General features: G+C 35.6%; 1 protein-coding gene across 5 annotated transcripts in view; it reads left to right on the forward strand.

Annotated features, from left to right (window-relative positions):
- The window catches only part of PLSCR4 (phospholipid scramblase 4), a 46129-nt gene extending 33021 nt beyond the window's left edge, over window positions 1–13108 (forward strand). For 4 of the 5 annotated variants that reach the window (XM_037843127.1, XM_037843135.1, XM_037843120.1 and 1 more), the window contains 6 exons: window positions 1136–1371; window positions 4384–4426; window positions 5340–5566; window positions 8091–8252; window positions 9665–9823; window positions 11007–13108. In XM_037843127.1, coding sequence (XP_037699055.1) covers window positions 1136–1371; window positions 4384–4426; window positions 5340–5566; window positions 8091–8252; window positions 9665–9823; window positions 11007–11054 — 875 coding nt within the window. In that variant the 3' untranslated portion in view covers window positions 11055–13108. The remainder of the gene's footprint in view (window positions 1–1135; window positions 1372–4383; window positions 4427–5339; window positions 5567–8090; window positions 8253–9664; window positions 9824–11006) is intronic. The other variant, XM_037843144.1, reaches the window with a different exon arrangement.
- The last annotated feature ends 8821 nt before the right edge of the window (window positions 13109–21929 follow it).

The raw sequence follows: 21929 nt of genomic DNA on the forward strand, positions 1-21929 counted from the left end.
CAAAACATGAGAGAAATTTTCTTCAGTATTCACCAAGAAAAGCTGGTGGGGCTCCTCGAGGTAGAACCCAACAAAGTTCTGGCTGTTTGCCCTGTGACATCCATTTTTTGATGGATATAAGAAGAGTTACTGATTTTCAGTTTGTTCAGCTTTTTTCTTTTTGTGAGGATGGAAGTGACAACTTCAAATCTCCTTACATGTTGATATGGAAACCAAAAATCCCCCAAGTCTTTGAATTTTAACAAAATCACTGTTAAATACAAAGTTGTCAATGCTTATCTGAAGAGACCTTTGTTAAAACAAACAAAAAAAAATTGCAAAGTTACACATAAATTAGTTTTTGCCATATATTAATTCATTATATAAAAAGATATAAGTGTCTTTTTATAATGTTCTGTCCCTTTAAGGAAATCTGGTTCCCTTGATTATGATTTATAATGATAAGTCAAAATTCATCAGATCCCTAGCTGGAGGTGGTGGGGGGTGGGGTGGGGGAGAGAAAAGGTAGAGGGATAAATTTAAGAAATTGAATCTAAGAGATGTCAGGACTGGAGAACAGTCTGAGAACTAGATGATGAGGGTACAAACAAGTGTTTGAATCAAAGGCTTTGTAGTTCAGTTATTAAAAGAACCCCTTGAAAGTTAAACAGACCTTTCTAACTTTGTCATCTTAAATAGTAATAATAATAATAATAAAGATAATAACAAAATTTACAGTGCTAGTTATGTGCCAGACCTTGTGCTAATCCTACAACAGCCTAATAAAGTGGATATATTATTATCCCCAAAAGAAAAATAACCTAAGGCATAAAGAGACTAACTAGTTACTTAACATTGCAAACTTTCTTTCTGCACCTCTAAAATGGGGATAACTGTCTCATAAGGTTTAAGAGGATTAAATGAGATAATCTGGAAATCTTATGAGATAAGGTGTAAGAAGATTATATGGGTTAACAATCTGGAAATCCCACTACTATATTTTTGGTACGTGGTATTCTCTAAGAATATGGAACCTCTTACTATTTTTAAGAAGCTGTCATGTGACCCATGTCATCACCATGTAAAAAGTCATATTAAGTTCCAATATATGATCATTTTAATAGTATATAATACTTTGATCTGTTTTTGAATACAGGACCCCCTGGACCAGCTGTCCCTCCACCTGCAGGCTATCCAGGAGTCTTGCCTATGGGATACTACAGTCCACAGCAGCCCAGCACCTTCCCCTTACATCAGCCAACTGGTAGTGCCCTTCCTGTCCAGTATCAGCCTGGCAAATATCCCATGCCACATCAGTCTGCTCCAGTAATGTGGATGCCAGGGCCAGCTCCTATGCTAAACTGCCCACCTGGTCTGGAGTACTTAACTCAGGTGTTCTATGCAAATCCAAATTATTTTCATATGAAATATGATTGTGGGGTTCTGGAAAGAAGAGACAAAAGTCTGGATAGAGTAGATTAAGGAAATGGACCAGTGATGACAGGTGCCCAATTTGTGAGACTGTAAGAGTGCTGGTAGAAATCTCAGAAATGTAGAGGGAGAACAAAGAATATAAGGATGTTTTTAGTGGGAAAAGTGTGGTTTTTGTAAAAGGTATTTGTTGAATTTTTAAATATTCAAGATGTTCTGTTGAGTAAAGGTAAAACAATAGGAATAGAAGAAAAGCTATCATAGATGCTTGCTGGGGTGTCATTTGCTTAGAAGTAAAAAGTTTTAACATCAAGAAAAGCAGCATAAAGAAGAACAGAATGCTAGACAGTGGATAAATGCCTTAGCCCATTGCTTTTCCTCACCATCCATAATTTTCATGAGCAACTCCTGCTTCCATAGAAAAGATACAATGTAAGAAAAATAGGATATTACTTCAAGACAAGTCTCAGAGGCCCCCTTCTCACAACATGAAGACTCTTTTTCCTTCTGCAGAGACATTCTGGAGCCACCAGAACATCCAGCTCATAAACGAGATGATATGCAGGGTTGGTGTGCCAAATGGTATTATTTAAAAACACATGTCATAAACTCAAAAAAATTGCTTATTGAAAATAAGATAGGGCTAGTGTTGGAAACCCTTGAGAGACTTCTGAATCATGTTTTGCTTTTGGAAAGAGGGGGTCTTGAAATACATGATAAGCAAGAGCTTGCCAGTTCAAAACTTGTGTCCTCATATAGTTATTCAAGTATTCCTTGGGGTTGATAGGTTTTTAATTCCATATATTGGTAGGGACTCTGTTAATCCTGTACAGTGGTACATTGTTACAGTGTTGATGCATGAAAATCAATATAGTTAGGAAAGTTCGAATTTTACATGAGCCAAAAATTTTATTAAATTGCTGTTTTTGTCAAATATCAGTAAAATACAAAGGCAGTCATTAATGCATAGTGCTAGAGTAAACCCTCATTATGTCAGAAGCTTATAAAATGCTTATAGTTAATAAAGTTTAGAAAGTCTCTTTTTTACACCTGATGATAAATACAGGAATTGTCTCTGAAAGTCCAAGACTTTTTGGAGTTTTTTAGCTCTCTTAAAATTGTATAGCTTTAATGTTGATTATTTAAATATTTAAAAATGGTGGTTCAATTTCTTCTGTGACAGAGGTTAAAGGAATATATTTTATGGGATCTACTTTCCCTTACAGGAATGTTTTTGAGTTAAAAAGAAATAAGCGAAGAGACAAAACACAAGTCTATAGCCAGACAAACCTGGTTTTGAATTCTGGCTTTCTCCCCTACTAACTTGACAACTTTGAAGGATTTTCTTAATTGCTTGGTGCTTCTATTTAAACATCTATAAAATAGTACTAGCAAATAGCTACCTTATCGGGTTGTTGTGAGAATTGTTAATAAGTTAAAGTCTATAAAGTGCCTTATATTTATGGCACACAGAACCCACTTGATAGATGATGGCGGTTTGGATGTTATTCGTTGAAACACCATCTTGGATGTAAGCAGAAGCTATATAGGTACCATTTCTTTTATCTGCCCTAGTCTTTTTGGTATCTCATGTACAAGTTACCTGGATCCTTATCAGGACTATCAGACTTCCTAGAGCACAACATACCAGGATTACTGAGTTTTGACTTTGCCAATGACTCCACCAAATCGTCAAAAGAACGGCTCCTTAACACCTGCGGTATCTCACTGGGCAAACTTCCTCCACATTAAATGGCTTCATTTCTTTAGGATATTATGCTTAGCAGTGCACACTTTTACCAAGTGGTGAATATTTTTGCCATTTATTCCTAGATTTTCATTTCCTGGGATTTGTTAAAAGGACCATAAACCATTTTAGTGAGCACTTTTGAAATTTTATGAGACATATTAGACCGCCTCAGCTGATTGTGTCTTCATACCAGAAAAAGTCTTTAGTTAAGCCTGGGTTGTGTCCTCACTCTGCCTGCAATTAATCACTCCACAAAACATTCATGTCCAGTTAATTCATTTTCAAGTTTAGTCATTTCCACATTTATATATTTTTTATTCATTAATGTATGCAACAAATATTTAGGGCAACAGGGCCTTTCAGTCAATGTTCTATGCTCAAGGATTAGGACGAATATAAACTTGTATAAATCTAATATGAAATTGTATCAGTTTGCAAAAATGTTTCTTTCTTCTCCTAGAATGTTCTCAAATATGAGAAAATGGGCCAGTCAAACTGTCCATCTTGGTAATGATTCTTAGGTAAAATTCAGATAGAAGTTATCTAATGGTATTCCCAGCTTCCCTTTCTGGTGTCCCATCCCAGAATTTTTCTTTTCCTTTCCCCTAATCTCATTCAGATGTTTGCTGGCCTATTCATCCCTCACCTTATTAAAGTGTGTACATGGAGAACAGCTGGTATTAGTAGCTCAAGTGAATGGAAATCAATGTGTTAACTTTTCTCAGACATACTTGTGAAATAATATAAATGATAAAAAATAGGCCACTCCTGTGTGCTTTCTCTATAGCTGGTCCATATAAAACTGTGTAAAAATGTCCTGAACTTCCTGAGTAAATCCTGTCTGTGGATGTTATGGCCAAGAGACTGATGAGTAGGGACTGAATTAGGACCAGTCTCTGTAAACAGTTTCTTCTAGATGCTTTTACTGTAGCAAGTGGGTAGTTTTCTGACATATAAAGTAACTGTTTGAGTCTTTTACAGTGGGACAGGAAGAAACTGTTTTTCTCACTGGGCAACTGCGCTAATAACCATCTGATAAGATACAGATCAGGTCATTCCACCTGATAAAATATTTTTGTTCTATTCCATTCAATTTCAAAAGAATATTTTTAGTATGAGTTGGATACATTCCAATACCTAGCTCATCTATTTCTTTTCTAATGCTAATTTGAATTAATTCTGTTATTTCAATCTTTCCTAACTGCTTTCTTCTATCCCAACAGTTGGACAACATACATGTTCTTCAGCATTTTGAGCCTCTGGAAAGTATGTATAATTTTGTAGTGCGCTGCAGTATTTTGTAGCTTGCAGTGGAAATTTTGTGTTATCTTTTATCTAGTTGCTCCTTTATATGGATCAATTTTAGTTGGTCAAGGAGAAAAAACTGTCCTCTATTACCCAGTCTTACAGAAAGTTATTATTTTGTATAATTTTAAAACATTTTATAATTTCTATTTGTATATCCTGTAGTCACTTTTTTTTTTTTAAATCTGGTCAACCCCTGTACCTTTATTCATCCCTCTTCCTCCACATTCACCTTTCATAGATGAAAAAGAGGAATTGCAGAGAGACTAAATGAGTTAGCCAGGGATGCCCTTGTCAGCTTGTCAGTGGCAAAGGAGGACCTAGAATCTAGATTTACTAAACTCCAGTCCAGTGCTCTTCCTTTGGGTATAAGACACACAGAAAACCTGAAGCCTTGTTTTGGTTCCTTAGTACAAGATTGCTAGCCTTTGCAGCACTAATTCTAAACGTTCATTTTGGCCACTAACTTGGGATTTTGACTTTTCTTGGTTCCTTTGTTTTATTGCAATGAGTACCCGGATCATCTTGACATATTTCATGAGCTGATTTGTTCATGGCCCAATGTATAATTTTATTAAAATATTCTTACAATTAAAGTTTTCTGAATTCAAGTAGTAAATTCCATTTATGTGAAAAACTTTAAGAATCATTTTATACTGAGTTTCTTAAAATAAATACTTTAAAATTTCAAAACTACTTAAATACTTAGGGGGCTTATTAATTATTTTGGTGTCCTAATTAACCTCATATATTTCACCTGGAAATTTTTGAAAAGCTGTTTTGCTTTAAGTTCTGAAGAAATGCTTCACAAGGCCTTCTGGTGGCCTTTTTAACTGCCTCTAATTTAAGAAGATGTTCTCTTTTTATATTTCAGTGTATACAGGCTTTGAAACTAACAATAGATACGATGTTAAAAACAACTCAAACCAGATGGTTTACATTGTGAACGAGGACACAGATGACTTTACCAGGAACGCTTACCGGACGCTAAGGCCCTTTGTCCTGCGGATCACCGACTACATGGGTCGGGAAGTCATGACCATGCAGAGGCCCTTCAGATGCTCCTGCTGCTGCTTCTGTTGCCCCTCAGCCAGGCAGGAGGTCAGAGGAGGGAGGTCTAACCCGTTGTTTCTTTTTAACCCAACTCTTGGAGGCATGATTGTGTTCCTTCCAACACTTCACGGGAGGAAATTTCCTCTGGCTTGGCCATTCAGGATAAAAGAAGGTGGAGGGGCTGGGGGGTAGGAAGCCATTTCATCTCACCTAAGGAAAATCACAAAGGGTTTCTTGTGGGCTGAGGCTCCTCAGGTTCTAGTCGGTGGGTCAAGCACAGATTGGGACTGTTTTGTGAATGACCACCTGATTTAGAGATTTATGGATGTTGACAGTAGTCCTGCCCATTTATCTAAATATATCTGCATAACACCAGAAAGGCGTTGCTAAGCATATGCTCTTAGAATTGGAAGGGACCTTACTAGTTACTTTGATGCTACCCATGATAACCTACACCTTTCCAAACATTAAAAAAAAAAAAGCTCAAAAAGATTAAGTGTCTCAGAGGAGTCCTAGTAAACGGACCTAGAATGCAGAAGTGCTGAGTTATAGTTTGGTTACTCTTCAGTAATCCTGCTCAGCCCTGGGTAGGTTGTTTGCTGCAAGGAAAAGAAAAGCAATTTGCATAGAGGCCAGTGAGAGTTTGAATTCCAGATATGCTGCCTACTTAAATTGAGACAATTTAATCTCTTTGAATTTCAGTGTTCATATTCATAAAATCTGCACCGCAATACCCTATAAGATAACTGGGATAGTCAAATGACAAAGTACCAGCATCTACTCAATTTATTACAACCCTCTCTATGCCTTGATTTCCTTGCCTGTAAAATGGAGATAATAATAATATGTAACACAGGATAGTTTTAAGGATTAAGTAGTAAATAAATGTCAATGGCTTAGAATGATATCTGGCACATGGTACAGTGCTCAATGAAGGTTAATTATTTTTCCCTAGTATCCCCTGTCACTATTGTCTTTGTAATAAAAGCCTTATATTTGAAATGAATCTTCACTTCTAATCCTTGATCCTTTTGAATAGAGTAGTATTTTTCTTCCCAAATTCTTTGAGTGAAGCTTTCCAAGATGGCAGGAAGCCAGGACGTAGTAAAGCAAATCAAAATTAAAACCTTAGTCCAATTTGTGGCTCTTTTGTTCCACAACCTTATCTAGATTTTTTGCCGGGTTCACTTGTACTCAGAGTATGTGCTTTTAGTTCTATGCACTGTTATCATCTGCATATGCATCCACATATCTATGATATATCCATCACCACAATCCAGATATAGAAGAGTTCCATCATCACAAGGATCCCCTTTTAAAACCACACCCACCTTTCTCCTATCTCTGCCCCCACCTAGTCCTTAACCCCTGGAAACCACTAATCTCTTCTCCATTTCTATAATTTTGTCATTTCAAGAACATTACATAAATGGAATAATACGGTATATGACCTTTGGGATTGACTTTTATTATTTAGTGTAATTCCCTTGTGTTTCATCCAAGCTGTTGTGTATCTCAATAGTTCAATCCTTTATATGGCTGAATAAGTATACCATGGGATGGATTTTTTAAAATTACATTTTTTTGTATAATTTTGATTTTTAATCTCTTAGACCTAAACTTACATGAGATCCCAACTCCAGGAAGCTATCAAATGTGTATGAAAAAGAATATATGGATTTGAAAAACCATGAAACTGAGTGATCCTGCCTCATGATGATACAGGGAACTCAAAATTCTTAGGAAAGTGAATATGAAGCCATAGAAACAGTCAGGAGAACTTTTACTTTTGGCTTATACCAGATAACAATCTTTGTGCCTCTTTTGTCATTAATAAATTGGAATATCCTAATTCTTTAGAAAGGAATATTGTAAAGACAGTTAAGTTAAAAGAGAATAGAGCACATTATGTTAAAATAATTCTAAAAATGGCTTTAAATACACTTTCACATACACTGTTCGTTTCACAACATGGAATTTCCTTCTCTTTTTTATTTTCTGTTGAAATAGATTTTTAAGAAACAGATTTGCTTTTACCTAACTTAAATGACAGTAAGTTAGCTTGTTACTGTTTCAGGGATTCTGTCAGATCTTTAGATCAGAGACAAAAGATTTGATTATGGCACAGCAAGCAGCATGACCATTAGCACGTTGTCATCAGTTCCCCTGGTCTCGCCTCCCCCCCCACCCAAGTCCTATGGAGTCGACCTGGAGGCCAGGCGGATGCTATGTATGCTGCATCACAGCTTGGAGAGTCCACCACTTCTGTGCTAAGCAGTAACAAACCTCCTCTTTATCCTGAAATGAAACATGACCTTGTCCTTTAAGGTTACTTGCTGCAAACACAACTGTCAGAAATGGCCTGGGTAAAGAGTGGTTAGGCCTTGCATTCCTGGCAAACCATGGAAAACCTAAAAAAAGGAGTGTGAGAAGCCCATGGAGGATTGTCTCTCCAAAAAATAATCCCCCTAGTCCTGGCATGATTTAAGAACACATCTAGGTAGTGTATGAATCTGAGTATGTACAAATGATGCATGTAACCTCCTACCCTCTGTCACTGCTTCCCTTGCAGCTGGAGGTGCAATGTCCTCCTGGCGTAACCATTGGTTTTGTGGCTGAGCACTGGAACCTGTGCAGGGCAGTTTACAGCATCCAAAACGAGAAGAAAGAGAATGTGCTGAGAGTACGCGGGCCATGCTCAACCTATGGCTGTGGTTCCGATTCTGTTTTTGAGGTAGCCTAATGTTGAAATAATGTTTCCAGTGTTCTCTCTATATGTGCTAACAGACTTCAGAATGTTCTGGTTTTAGGCAATTTTCATGTCAATGAAATGAGGTTTACAAAATCATTTACAAATGAACAGAATTGTATGAGGAAAATGTTCATTAACCAGTTGACATCAAGTAATTTTCAAATCATTGTTAGTGGATTCCAAATGTGAGCTCATTTTTCATGATTTCATTGCTTGATAAATATAAAATGAGCATGAAACTATATAAAACATTTTACCTTTTGAGAGTAAATAGCCTGAACATATCCCTTTATTCTATCCTTAGTTGTATTTAACTAGCCATTTTTTCCAAAGTATTGCAGGATGGGAATATAGGTCCTAAATAATCAAACTGACCACTACTTTATCACACCACCTGTAGAGTACTCCTGAGATTATGCAAATTGCCTACTTGCAGGTTAGAAGTCTATCTGTGGCCTCAGGAAATAGGGAAATACTGCTAAAACTCACAATCGGTCATATTATAACATTTTCAGGAAAAGAAAAGGAAAAAACTTCTGGTTTTCTTTATCTCAGTGGCTACAAATTGATACTTTATTACCGTAAATATGAAAGAAGAAATTTCTAGAAATATTTCCTGGACTTCTTAAAGATTCCTTTTTGAATATATTGCAATCCAGCAAGATTTATAACATGCTAAAGTTGCAATTTCAGATATTTCCTAGAACATCCAATAAACATTTCTTAGTTCTCATTTTATTTTACTAAAGCATTAGTCATTGCTCATTTAATATAAGTATATTGTAAAGAAATAGAATATCCAGATAAGGCAAATTAGGGGTGGGGAGAATCATTCTCATCACCAGGTGACATTAGAGTTAGAATTTGAGTATTTGCCCTGTGACAAATGCCAAGTTTCCCTTTTAGAAGCTGAAGGCTTTCAGTATCCTCAGATAAGTTAAGGAATTCAGAATGAGCTTGACCTTCTAAAGCTTAGATGATTAATGGAGCTTGTGAAGTGACAGTTCCATTTCTCCCTGCTTTTTGCTCATGTGGCTCTAGACTGGAAGAGACTCAATCCCAGTCACCAATTCCAACTCTTTGTTATATTAAGACAATTTAAGAGCCAATTCAAATCAAACCTCCTCCAGCAAGCTCCCTCTAATGCTTCCTGTGAGGATGAAGAAAGAGCACTGGCCTGAGAATTGTAAGTAATAGCCCAGCTCAGATATTAACCAGTGGCAAGTCACTTAACTCTTCTTGGCCTTAATTTCCTTATTTGAAATTATGTAGCTACTAAATTTGTTTCTTGCACTGCTTTTATGCCATGTCAGTGTAAACTACTCCTAATGAAAGAATAAAACATGTATTTAAAACCCTTTCAAATGTCATGTGTGACATTCTCGTCTTTCCAGGTCCAGTCCCTCGATGGTGTGTCCAACATCGGCAGCATCATTAGGAAGTGGAATGGTTTGTTGTCAGCAATGGCAGATGCTGATCACTTTGACATTCACTTCCCATTAGACCTGGATGTGAAGATGAAAGCCATGGTTTTTGGAGCTTGCTTTCTCATTGTAAGCCTTTTGCTTTTGAGTTATCCTGAGAGAACTATTCTTTCTGAAAAGAGTCGGTTTAGTGCTGGAAATGGAATAAGCTTTGGAACTAAGACACCTCTGGTTGTGCCACATAATCATTATGTGACTTTTGCAAAGTGTTTAACACGTGCAACCCTCAGTCTGTAAAATGGTGGTGAAAACACTTACTTTGCAGGGTTATGAAAATTAGCTATCATATGTGAAAAATGGCCAGCAGAATGCTTAGAACATATTGGATATCCAGTGGGCAGCACCCATCATCACTGTATGGTATTTATTGTTCTCACTACTTAAAAGAATCTGTCCTATGATTCCTTAGTGAAATAAAATAACTCCAAAGCTAATGTCCTTTCTCATCCTCCATACTGCCTCCTGACTGTCAGTGTATTCCTTGGGGTGCTGTAATTTCCTTAGATTTGTTTATTAGGTAGAATTCCATTGGCCTTTCCTGGAAGATATGGTTTATAGTCATAGGTAAAGTGCATACAAAGCATTGATAATATTTACCTTGAATATCTAATTACAATTAAATAATAAATAATTAAAATAATAGTAGTTGGTAACATTAGAATATGTATACTTGATTTAACAAGTTTTTCTTCTTTTAACAATGATAATTTAATAAATTGGAATCCAAAGCAGATATCTTATTGACTACCAGCATTACAAGTTTGTAGTTGCCACTTTTCATATTAGGTCCTCTTCTTAAAGATTTTGTTAGATGCATTTTTTTCTTGACTGGACTGTGAGATCCCCTGATAAACCAAAAAGGATGATATTGTGAGCTTTGGTTTTATCTTTTATATAATACTAATGATAAGTATACCTTTCATTCATGTGTTACTTTTCTGTTTTATAAATTGCCATCAAATAAATGACCTCTACTTCAACAGTACATACATTTTTTAGATATATCTAAAAATAAAACATTAATTTAGATAAAAATAGTAATATAAACTCTTCTGTTCATTTTAAGATTCTTTTAGTAATCCTTTAACTTTTTTCACTCCTTTAAAAATTTTACTCTAGTCATTCTCTTGTAAAAGTAAGTTTAAACTATAAAGATTTTTAAAACTTCAATGTTAATAAACACAATTAGTAATTTTCTGCATAGACACCTAATTACTGAACAACATATATGTAATTATTTTTCCAATTCCAGGACTTCATGTATTTCGAAAGATCTCCACACAGACGGTCATCAAGATAGATGGGCGCAGCAAATCAGCAAGTATGGTTAATAAAAAATATTTTAGAAATGTTGAATTGAGCTTAGAGTCAACACTCAGTTTTTTGCAGGTATATTTCTCTACTTTGCAGGTCATTTTTATTGGGTGCTAGCATTGACAGGCAGCCTGAGAGTGAGTGCAAGAACAATCTATAAGTGTTTTTCAATTTAGTGTGGGTCTCCTTGGTAGACGAGTGTTCACTCTGAAAAAGCTATGAACCATTAACCATGTAAACATAGACTCAGTAGGTTTGAAAACACAGTAAACATGAGATAAGGGAAAATGAAATCCCAGAGCTCTTACATTAATTGGTAGTGAAAAGATTGGCTTTTTAGAACAATCTTTTTGGGGATAGTGTCATGTAGTTTCTATATGTAACCTTCTGTTACCTTCCCCTCTCCACAACATGTCCTCTCACCGAAGGCAAACTTGGTTCCAGATGAAAAGAATGATGCTCTTCATCATTAAAAACAAAAAGGAAACAGACAGGAAGATTATTTTTCATTGTGCAAAGACAATTTTACTTGTGCACATGAATCAAAGCCTCATTCTGCCAAGTTTATGAAAGTTTCAGTAGGAACTTTGAATCTGTTACAAAATAAAACATGTATTATTTTTTATTATAAGGTTTATACTTTCCATTCTGTATCACTGACAATCAAGAGCTTGTCTATAAATGAAAACAGGATCAGGCTTTCAGGCAAAGAGCTGACCTGGGCCACAGTCAAGCAAGATCTCTGAGCAACTTAGGGACCTTGGTGTCCTTTAAGAAACTCGCATTTAATACATCTAACCTCTCTTGGTCACAGATGCCTTAGGTATAAAATATGAAGCTTGATCTAGTCTCTGAGATTGCCTGTTGAATCTTTGTATCTCATTTGGTGTGAAGCAGAGGAAGAGATTTTTCTTTTTAAGAAGACCCCTGATAATCACCATGCTTTTCTAATGACAAGAGTTAGAGATTTGTTTTCAAATTTTGGAATGTAATATTTTGTGTTATTTTCTAAAAGCAGAACTACAAATTCTGATGTTGTTTAATATTGCTTCACAGCCTTTCATTTAGATCATAGACAAATCATTATCTATAAAACAGAAAGAAATCTGTGTCTAATAAAGCATAGCAAACATGCTGCTTTTCTGTAATCCACAGCTATCAGTAAAGATTGTATAGGATCAAATAGCTACAAAGAACTGTATCAACTGTACTTGTTTGCATTAACTAATTCAAAGCATAGCATATAAGTAAGTGTACTCTAATTAATTAACTTACCTCTATTGCACTTTAGTTTCCTATCTGGACAGCGACTGTATTATTTCAACATAGTCAATATGTGGAATGGAAATGTATTCTTCTGCTCTTTATTAAATAAAAAAGTCTCAGTGTTCTTAGATGTGGTTTTCCTGAGATGGGGGCCTTAGCCCACAGTTGTTTTGAAGTGAAATAAAGTGCCTTATTTTGTAATTGTATTCATCCTTTCATGGTGAAAGTTTTATTTTGTTTGTTGTAATGTTAATTTTTACATGCTGCTACTAACTGCCACAAAAATTTAAAAGCTGATGCTTCTAAACTAATTCTGCCTTATATTTGAAAATATAATTGATATCTTAAACAGATGCATATAGTATTTCCTGTAATGATGTATGGCATTTTTATATAGAAAATAAGACAAATAGTATTTGGAAAGTTTAGCTATATGAACTTTTCATTTTTACTTGCCTACATTTAAAGACCTGCTGTATAATACTAAATAAAATTATATTTTCACATAAGGCATGACATTTAAAATTTCTGTTTAAAGTTTTTGTGGTATTAACACATATTTTACAGTTAAAATTTTCATTTCGTTAAAATAATGTGCCTTATATTTTTATACAATACTTCATGTTATAATTTCTATATTTCTTAATAGCATTTCAATGTGCAGTATTGATCAGGTTGATTAAAAAGCAAACAAGCTACTCTCTGAAATTGGTGTGTTTTCATGTGTCATCATATTGTTTTTTGACTTTTAAATAAATATAATATTGACTAATAGTAAGATACTGTTTTATTTTTTGACTTGTGATTGAGTTTTTGAATGCTTCGAAGGGATTTCTGAAGTCATTTATTATCAGGTTTATTCAGGGGTCTTGATTTCCTATTTAAATTTAATGAAAATAATATCAGTTCTGTAGTGTTACATAATAGTGAATATCACTTTGATACAACAAAGTTATTTACAAATGTTTATTGCTAACATACTTTTTTAAGATGCATTTAAATACCAACTGTGAACTTCAGTTTCAGTATATCTTGCAGAAAAGCTGCTAGAATTTGTGTCAGCGAAGGATGAATTTTTAAAAAGTTTTTCTTAATGAAGAGATTTTCCAAAAACTATGAAAAGCTGGTTACCAGACTAATTAACTAGGATAATTTTCCAACAACTGGATGTTAAATTAAGTCAAAATACAGAATTAGTAAAGTGGTTCCAAGATATGCATCCTGCCCCTGTTGGCATTTAATAGCTGGCTACTTTTCAGGATTTTTCCCCAATATAAATTTAATTTATATTAAATGATGCAAACATGAGAAACCATTGGTCTGGATTTAATAAACTAGCATCAAATTCACCTCTTTGGTTAATGATAGCTAATGTTTAGAATAGATCTTTCCCCATAATTTGGTTGATCTATACAGAGTGTCTTTTCCATTTGCCTATAAGCCTCTTAAATTGTAAATCCCAGAAAAGAGAAAAACGAAAGGATGCATTCCAAGTACAGTCAAAGTGGGTCGGAATAGTATGCTAGATGATAACCCTTAGCACACTGTAAGCATTCAGTCAGTATCTGTTAAGTGCATACAAATACAGCAAATGGATGTATTTTTTAAATATTAATTATAGTAGCCAAAAAAAAAAAAAAATGTTTTACAATCCACTCAAGTACCTTGTTCTATTAATAAGTACTTTACTGAGTGGCTACTACATTCAGGCACTATGCCATTTTTGAAGGCAGAGGGGAAAACAAAGGTGAAAAATACCTATTAACTGCTCTTAAAGGTTCACAGTCTAGTGAATGAGACAGACTTGCTAACAAACAAAATCCACATCCTTGAGGACCATAATGGACATGAGTTCAGTGCACTGTTGGCACATTCAATAGAGGCAGGTTATGGGCAACATCTCCAGTGCATCTTTGTCCCATTTAATCAAACAGTTAAACTTGGAAGATTGTGTCATACTCCCAGGTGAACTTCCTGGCACTGCTGGAAGATGTATTTTGCAGTCATGTCTTGAAACTAAAAATATGATGCATGCATAAGGTCAATTTAGTAAATTTTTGTCTCATAAATTAGGGGTTGAGTATTTCTTCCAGTACACCTGGAGCCTAGCACACAGTATCTGGTACATCTAAGATGCTCAATATATGTTTGTTGAATGAATGAATGAATGAAAATCATAAACCATGTAAGGTACTATATGCCAGGTGTTAGAGGGCACAGAGAATAAACAGGTAGTTCTCTATCCCTCAGCAAGGATAAAGCAAGTAAATATATAATTGCAGCAAAAAAAGAAATGCCTCTTCCTGCTGTAATTGTAGTGTAGAAAAACAAAGGTTGGAGCAAAGGTGAGACACATGAAAGCTCCTGGAAGAGGGAGAGTGGAACAAGTGGAATTTAATTAATGCAAGAGCTTATAGAGCTGACCAGTCTCAAGGTTAGAACTGGAAAGGTGAGGAGGCAGCCAGCTGCCCTAAGCTTGTTTCCCAGTTACCCAGAATAGGCTGGTGGTGAGTGTTCACTGGGATGTGTGGTGGAGGGGAGGCAGGGGAAATCAGATAGGATGACAGTGGGGCCTCTGCTTATAAGAATAGTGAAAAAAAGTTAATAGCAAATTCTAAAAGCATTAGCTAGCTTAATGGTTGTCCATTAAATTTGCCCTGTATTTTTTAGTTCTGCTGCTTCTCAAAGGAGCTACTCATATAAAATCAAATAATTTGAAATGTTTAGTTGCTAGGTATACCTCAAGATTGAGAACCAGGCCAGATGGAAATGCTTATGAACATACTTGGAGAAAAAAAACAACCTAATCATGAGATAAGTGGGATAATGTGACCAATTACATATAACAATAATGATGATGACGACGACGATGATGATGATGATAATGGTAATGATGAATGTGATGATAAGAGCAGCTAACTCTTTTCAGCGGTTCCTATATTCCAGGCACGGTTCTGGTTATAAGTACTTTCCATATATTCATTCACTTAATGCTCAGGATAATCCTATGAGATAGATGACTACTATAAATCCCATCTTACAGATGGGAAAACTGAGGTTGGATATCTTGCACAAGTTCACCCAGTTAGATATAAGTCCACAAAGCTTTCATTTGAAGTTGGCTCCATAGACCACACCCTAAGCTGTTATGCCATGCGCCTCTTTGACCTCGTTGTGATATTAAATTTCTCTGTATGTTAACACAGAAATACAGGAGAACAGCAACAGGGAAATGCTGACATGTTACCTCATATGTTCTCAAGTTTAGGGTTATTTCTAGGAAACCCATGAAGTTCCAACCAGATCTTATCTTAGGGTGTGCTTCAGAGCTTCTGCTGATGCTCCAGTAATGTCACCAACTGAAGACCACCTTTTATATTATTCTTTCAGTTCAGTGTTTCCTAAGTCATGCATGTAAATTTATATGAATCCAAAACAATTAGGACAGGTCTTGATTATGAGTTCTCAGCGAATAATCTTTTCTTTTTTTTTCCCTGCCTCCAACACAACTCAAAACAGTCAGGCTTTCCCTTAATTTCTGTTTACCAATGGGTGAATTTTTTTCTAGTTCACCTTTTATCCTAGGGTGTGTCCCTTTGAGGGTTTGCGCTTTATTGCCCAAGGCCTCCTACTTGCTGTAATCAAATCACCTTGCTAATGAAAATTGGTAACTCCTTCCCTCTGGGAAACCAAACCAGACATCAGGTTGTGCTTAACATTCAGATTGTTCCCCCCCCCCCTTTTTTTTTAACTTCTACAGAGTTCTTTTACTTTCCTAGGATCTCAGTTTTGCATTTAAATAGCTTTTGATTGTACTGTAGCCAGACTTTCCAGGTGTTTTACAGTAAGAGGGTTTCAAGATTAACTAGTTTGAAACATTGCCAGAAATGGAAGTGACACATTTGTTAAAACTACACACAATTTTTAGTATGAAATATACAAGAGAAAATGCTTTAACATAGATATAACAAAGTAATTTTAAAATTATAAATACTAATTATTGGACTTAATTTGTAAATAAATATCTTGTTTCCTATAGAGATGACATATATGATGTTTCCCTCACCACATTATTAAATTCCAGATTCTCTGAAAACATGTTTACTATTTCTAATACTGTGTTGAAGGTAAAAGACATTCATTTAATATGGTGACAGCTGTTCTGCAATTCAGGTACAGATAATCTGAGGAAATCATAGAAACAATCTTTCTCTTGAAAAGTTTTAAAAATTTTAGCTCAAATGAATTAACAGTTATTAAACATAATTTTAAGTTTTCCATTATAACATATGTAAGCAACAGTTAGAAATTAGACAGCTTCGCCTCAAGAAACTCTTGATTATGCAGGCTGATGAGAAGTTTAAGAGATTTAATTAGCATAACAAAATATTGATCTAGTTTTGCAGTCTTTTTCTCTCTCTGTCAGAGAGCTGAAATTAAGCAGTTTACAATAGGGGGCAGCACCAGCTCATGGATTTCTTTACTAAACTATGCCCATTTGTTTCGGGCAACAATATTTCAGTAGTAATCTATGAGTTTTAATAAATAGATAAAAAAGTTTTATAGTTAGAAGGAGTATTAAGGACTAAGTACTCTTTAATGTGCAAATGAAATTGAGAGAGGCCCTAGCCATGTGTACAAAGTTCCATTGGGAATTAGTAGAAAAAGCAGAACTAAAATTTCAGATGTCTGCCCCCCACCTTTTTTTTGGTAATATTCTTTTACTCTTTTACAGTCATATTATGATTTCATAACTGGATAAATTTCAATAAAATTAGGAAACTTCAATTTCAGTTTGTGAGATCATAGTGCATATAGAGCTGCATGCAATAAGATATAAATTGAACCCTTTATATACATAAATACACACATAAGCATTTCAGTAACACATTGAAGAGTTCCAAGTATTTCTTCTTAAGTTACTGACATTTCAAAACACAGAATAAAACTAATCATCACAACATTCGTCTGTGGTAAATGCTGAGAGTGGAATGGAAACGGGGTGAAAGTTTCAGAATCCTTATAAGAAACTGCTTATTGTGAGCAAATTGAGCCCAACTTCAATAGCATTGATTGTTCACACACCACTATGTAGCTGCTCGCTTTCTAAACTGAATATAAGAAATCATAATTAACGATATTTATAAAGCCTTTACATGACACTGTCCTGGGTGGTGCCCAAATATAAAAGACCCAATCAGTCATCTCCAGAGGGAAGGGTTACAGGTGCACTTCAAAGACCAGGTGAGCAACTGGTGGGGAGGACCGGCCCTTCTGTGCATGTCTGCCCCTTTTTATTCTAGTTTTTAGCAGAGATTTAAAACATTTTAAGGCAACATCTTTTGTAACATTGAGATCTTTACCAGTTAAAAAAAAAAAAAAGCCCTCTTTCAGTTTTTTCTAATGTCATAAATAATTTTTAAGTACACACTAGTAGAGTGGAGCCCAATAATCCAGACTAATTTCTCAGCAAACCATGAGACAATATATTCCCGTTGTTTAAGCCAACCTGATGTCTGATTATGGTAACAACTTAGGCTAGATAAGTCATGATTACTAAAGGAAATGTGTAATAATGTTTGAAGCAGCTGTAATCACAATAGCCCCAAAATGCAAACAGAGGTTATCTTGAATGAAACAAGCCATACTGAAAAAATACACACTGGATAATTCTATTTATGTGAAGTTCAAGATCAGGCAAAACCAATCTATGGTGATAGAAATCAGAAGAGTGGTCAGTCACCGCTCCGGGTGACATGGAGGGAGCATTCTGGAGGGACAGAAGTATCCTACATATATCTGGTCATGGATACGTGAGTATATGCGTAATATTGAAACAAAATAATTGGCCTGCTCGCTTAAGATTTGTACACTTTAATGTATGTAAGTTAAAACTCAATTTAAAAATGTCAGAAGAATTTGTTTGCCCCTATGTGGATATTGCTGAAGCTGCATGAAGGATTCAAGGGTTTCAGTATAAAATTTTCCCTATTGTGGTATATGTTCAAAAATTTTTTAAATAAGGAGTTTAAAAAATAGAGGAATTTCCTCAATGCAATAAAGGGCATATATATGAAAAAACACACAACTAATATCACCCTTAGTAATGAGAAACTGAAAGCTTTCCCCTAAAATTGGGAACAAGACAAGGATACCAATTTCTTCACTGCTATTCAACATTGTACAGGAAGTTCTGACCAGAGCAATTATGCAAGTAAAAATAAAAGGCATCCAAATTGGAAAGGAAAAAGTAAAACTGTTTCTATCTGCAGATGAGCTGATCTTATATTTTAAAAATCCCAAAGAATTGAAAAGCTGCTAGAGCTAATAAATGAATTCAGCAAAGTGGTGGCATAAGAGACCAATACACAAATATCAGTAGTATTTATATACACCATAAATGAACAATCTGAAAAAGAGTTTGTATGCTCAAAGGTGGTTGGAGTGGGAAATTTTGTGATGTATGTATGTTTCTATTAAAAAAATTGTGATGATAATAAAGCCATTAGGTGGCAGGTGAAAAAAATAAAGATAGGAAGTTAAAAAATATGTTTGAGAAAGCAAAAACATAGAACAAATTTCTAACAGCAGATGCCTCTGGAAAGTAGAATTGGAGAAATTCATCTTTATTTTAGATACTTCTGCATTGCTTGAATTTATTACAATAAATATTAATTTCATCATTTAAGAAACTGAAGATAAAGTTTTAAAAGTTTCCTATGGCTGAACTGCATGGGATGCTATTTTTAGGTTAGAATTTACTGCTTCTTAACCCTGACAACACATTAAAATTTACTGGGAATCTTTTTTCATAATAGTAACATAGGGGCCCGGCCTTCAGAAATTCATTTCATTGCTCTGGGGCGTGGGTGTTTTTTATAGTCCCTCCCCATCGCAGCTGCCCAGTGTTTGTTAAATGCAGTGCAGGGTCAGAACCATTGGTCTGGATTATTAGGCACTATTGCTCACTTTCGCACATTAGTCACCAGGAATGCCTTGAAAATTTCCCATGCCCTGACTGAATTCCAGAGCAACTACATCAAAATCTGAAGTTCCTCAGGTGACTCCACTATGCTGGCAAGGTTGGGAACAGATGCTGTTGTTTGAAGCCTCCAAGAAGGGTTCCTCCAACTTGCATATAATCTGATAAAATAATCTTTCTTGCTTTTATCTATGTCTTAGTCAAATGAGTAGGGCTGCCAGATAAAATGCTAGATGCCCAGTTAGATTTGAATTGCAGATGTAACTTTTTAGTAAAAGTATGTCCCATGAAATATTTGAGACTGACACAAAAACTATTACTCATTGCTTATCTGAAATTCAAATTTAATTGGGCTTTCTGTGTTTGTATTTGTTAAATCTGGCAACCCTACAAATTAAACACATGTGAAACTCCAAAAATCATTGAAGAACAATTTAAATCTTCACTGTAGGAAAAAGACCTTTAAAAAGAATTAATACTTGAGGAGGAAGTAAGGAGGCTACTGCTCAATAAAATGTCCTAAGTCTTCTTTATTCATCTCTCTTCCCCAGTTGTCCTAGGCTTTATAACTGGCTCAGCTTCTTTGTTCGATTCCCCCACCCAACACAATAAATAAATAACTCTGAAACTCTATTCCTATCACTCCACCCCCACCCTCAAGCCTCCCTGCTTTCTGCTAAAGAAATCTAATTTCAGTTTTTGCTATTTTGCTAATCCCTTTCTCGAACCACAGAAAAAGTTCTAAACCAAGCAAACCACAGAAGGGCTGGCCAGGTGTGTCTTTGTGTGTGTGTGTGTATGTGTGTGTGTGTGTGTGTGCAACTATTATGACAGTTTCTCTTTGTATCATCCTACTTTTATTCATGTGGAAATGTAATTACTCAGTGTTAAAGTAAATTAGTGATTCTGGTAAATTTATCTCCTGACTGCTGCATTCAGTGTTAGTTTCAAACATAAACCATAGAGCCTCCTACAGTTGATGGTCTATTGAAGAGAAATAAGGACCATTTACCTCTACCAATTTGTAGGCTCCATTTTCTAGAATTCTCCATTAACCACCACTCAAATCACCAGTACTGACATATATGATAAGAGAAAAACAGATGCTTAAATTGTAGATGTCTAATATTTAATTGGAGCTGGGGAAACAGTTATCTGGTAAGTATAGGATGTTTTCTGCAGAGAAACTGTAATAGATTAGAAAGCATTCGTTAGACTTGCTGGTGCCAGACTAGTTTGAGTCCAGCAGCCGCTCTTGCTAAGTGATCTTAGACTAGAAACTAAGCTTTTGCCCCTCTGCTTCTCCCTCTGTAAAATTAAGATCGAAATACCTGCTTTGTTTTGGTAACAGTGTTATTATGAGGATTAGAATGAGATTATGTATGTGGGTAAAACTGAATCATCCAAATGTTAGCATATTTACTAGGCAAAATAAAAGAAGCAAAAGTAGGAACAGAATTTGTTTTGCTCAATATAAGGTAGCTCAGCCAGGCTCTTCTACAGTCTCTAATGAGCTATCAAAGCAAACTGACCCAGCAATACCCTCAAGGGATAAAACAAATGCCTGGTTAGCAGGCCAAATGTAAGCACTGATTTTTTTAAAGACAAAGAAAAGATGAAAAGTGCCAAGCCACAAAACCAGCCCCCTTTGAGGCTTCTGGCATCCTAACTGGGGATCATGGTTGGTTAGATGGAGGCATTAAGTCATCTGAAACTACGGCTGAGTCACAGACAGACTTACGGGAAGGTCCTCAGAATCTGAGTGGTAAAGTAAATGGAATGGAAAAAATGTGATGGATGCCGTGTTTCCACATGTCTAAATCAGTTAATTTAAAGGTCCCCTTTGTGAACCAGAGACCATTTGTTTCTAGAGTTCCATGAGGCTGCATTACTTCAGCCTCCTCTAAATTTGAATGTGTGATCATTCAGACAGGCTCTAGACTCAAGTGTACTATCACAGTTCTCATGAAGAACAAAAGAACAAAGTTTGGGCAGCATGTTTAACCAAAAAAGAAAAAGAGAGAGAGAGGGAGAGAGACAGAGAGAGGCCAATGTTATCATCTACCCACATACAATTCATGTATTCAATTCCTAGACACACTAAATTATTTGCAAATTTATCTGGCCTCACATATACATGCACTGTTAACAAGATATTTACTCTTAGTAAGAGTTGAGGTGGAGTGAGGCTGGCGTCAAGGGTTCTTCTAAAGTCTCCTTTGCTCATGCAGTTTTGGAAATCATCCTGTAGAAATCAATCCCTAAACTGCAAAACTCAGTGTACCATAAACTTTATAACTCGGTAATATCACTCACCACACTTACCTCAAATTGATCTCCTAGAAAATTTACCAGAGTAAGTTACTTTCCTCTTAAAACCCTCCCTGATTTTGCGTTATCCACTTGTCCATAACACAAGAATTGTTTCCCCTCAGGGCCCCAGATCTTTCTTCCCAGATTTTACTCCTTCTCTTCATATGCCACCTCCTCAGAAAAGCAGGCTCAACTACTCTGTCTAAAATACTTCCACTTCCTCAAGTCATTCTCTCCTGCTTCTCAGCATTAACAGCATCAGAAATATTTATCAGTTCATTTTTGATAGTAAGTTCTAAA

Source organism: Choloepus didactylus, chromosome 1, assembly GCF_015220235.1.
Source record: "Choloepus didactylus isolate mChoDid1 chromosome 1, mChoDid1.pri, whole genome shotgun sequence".
Lineage (NCBI taxonomy): Eukaryota > Metazoa > Chordata > Mammalia > Pilosa > Megalonychidae > Choloepus > Choloepus didactylus.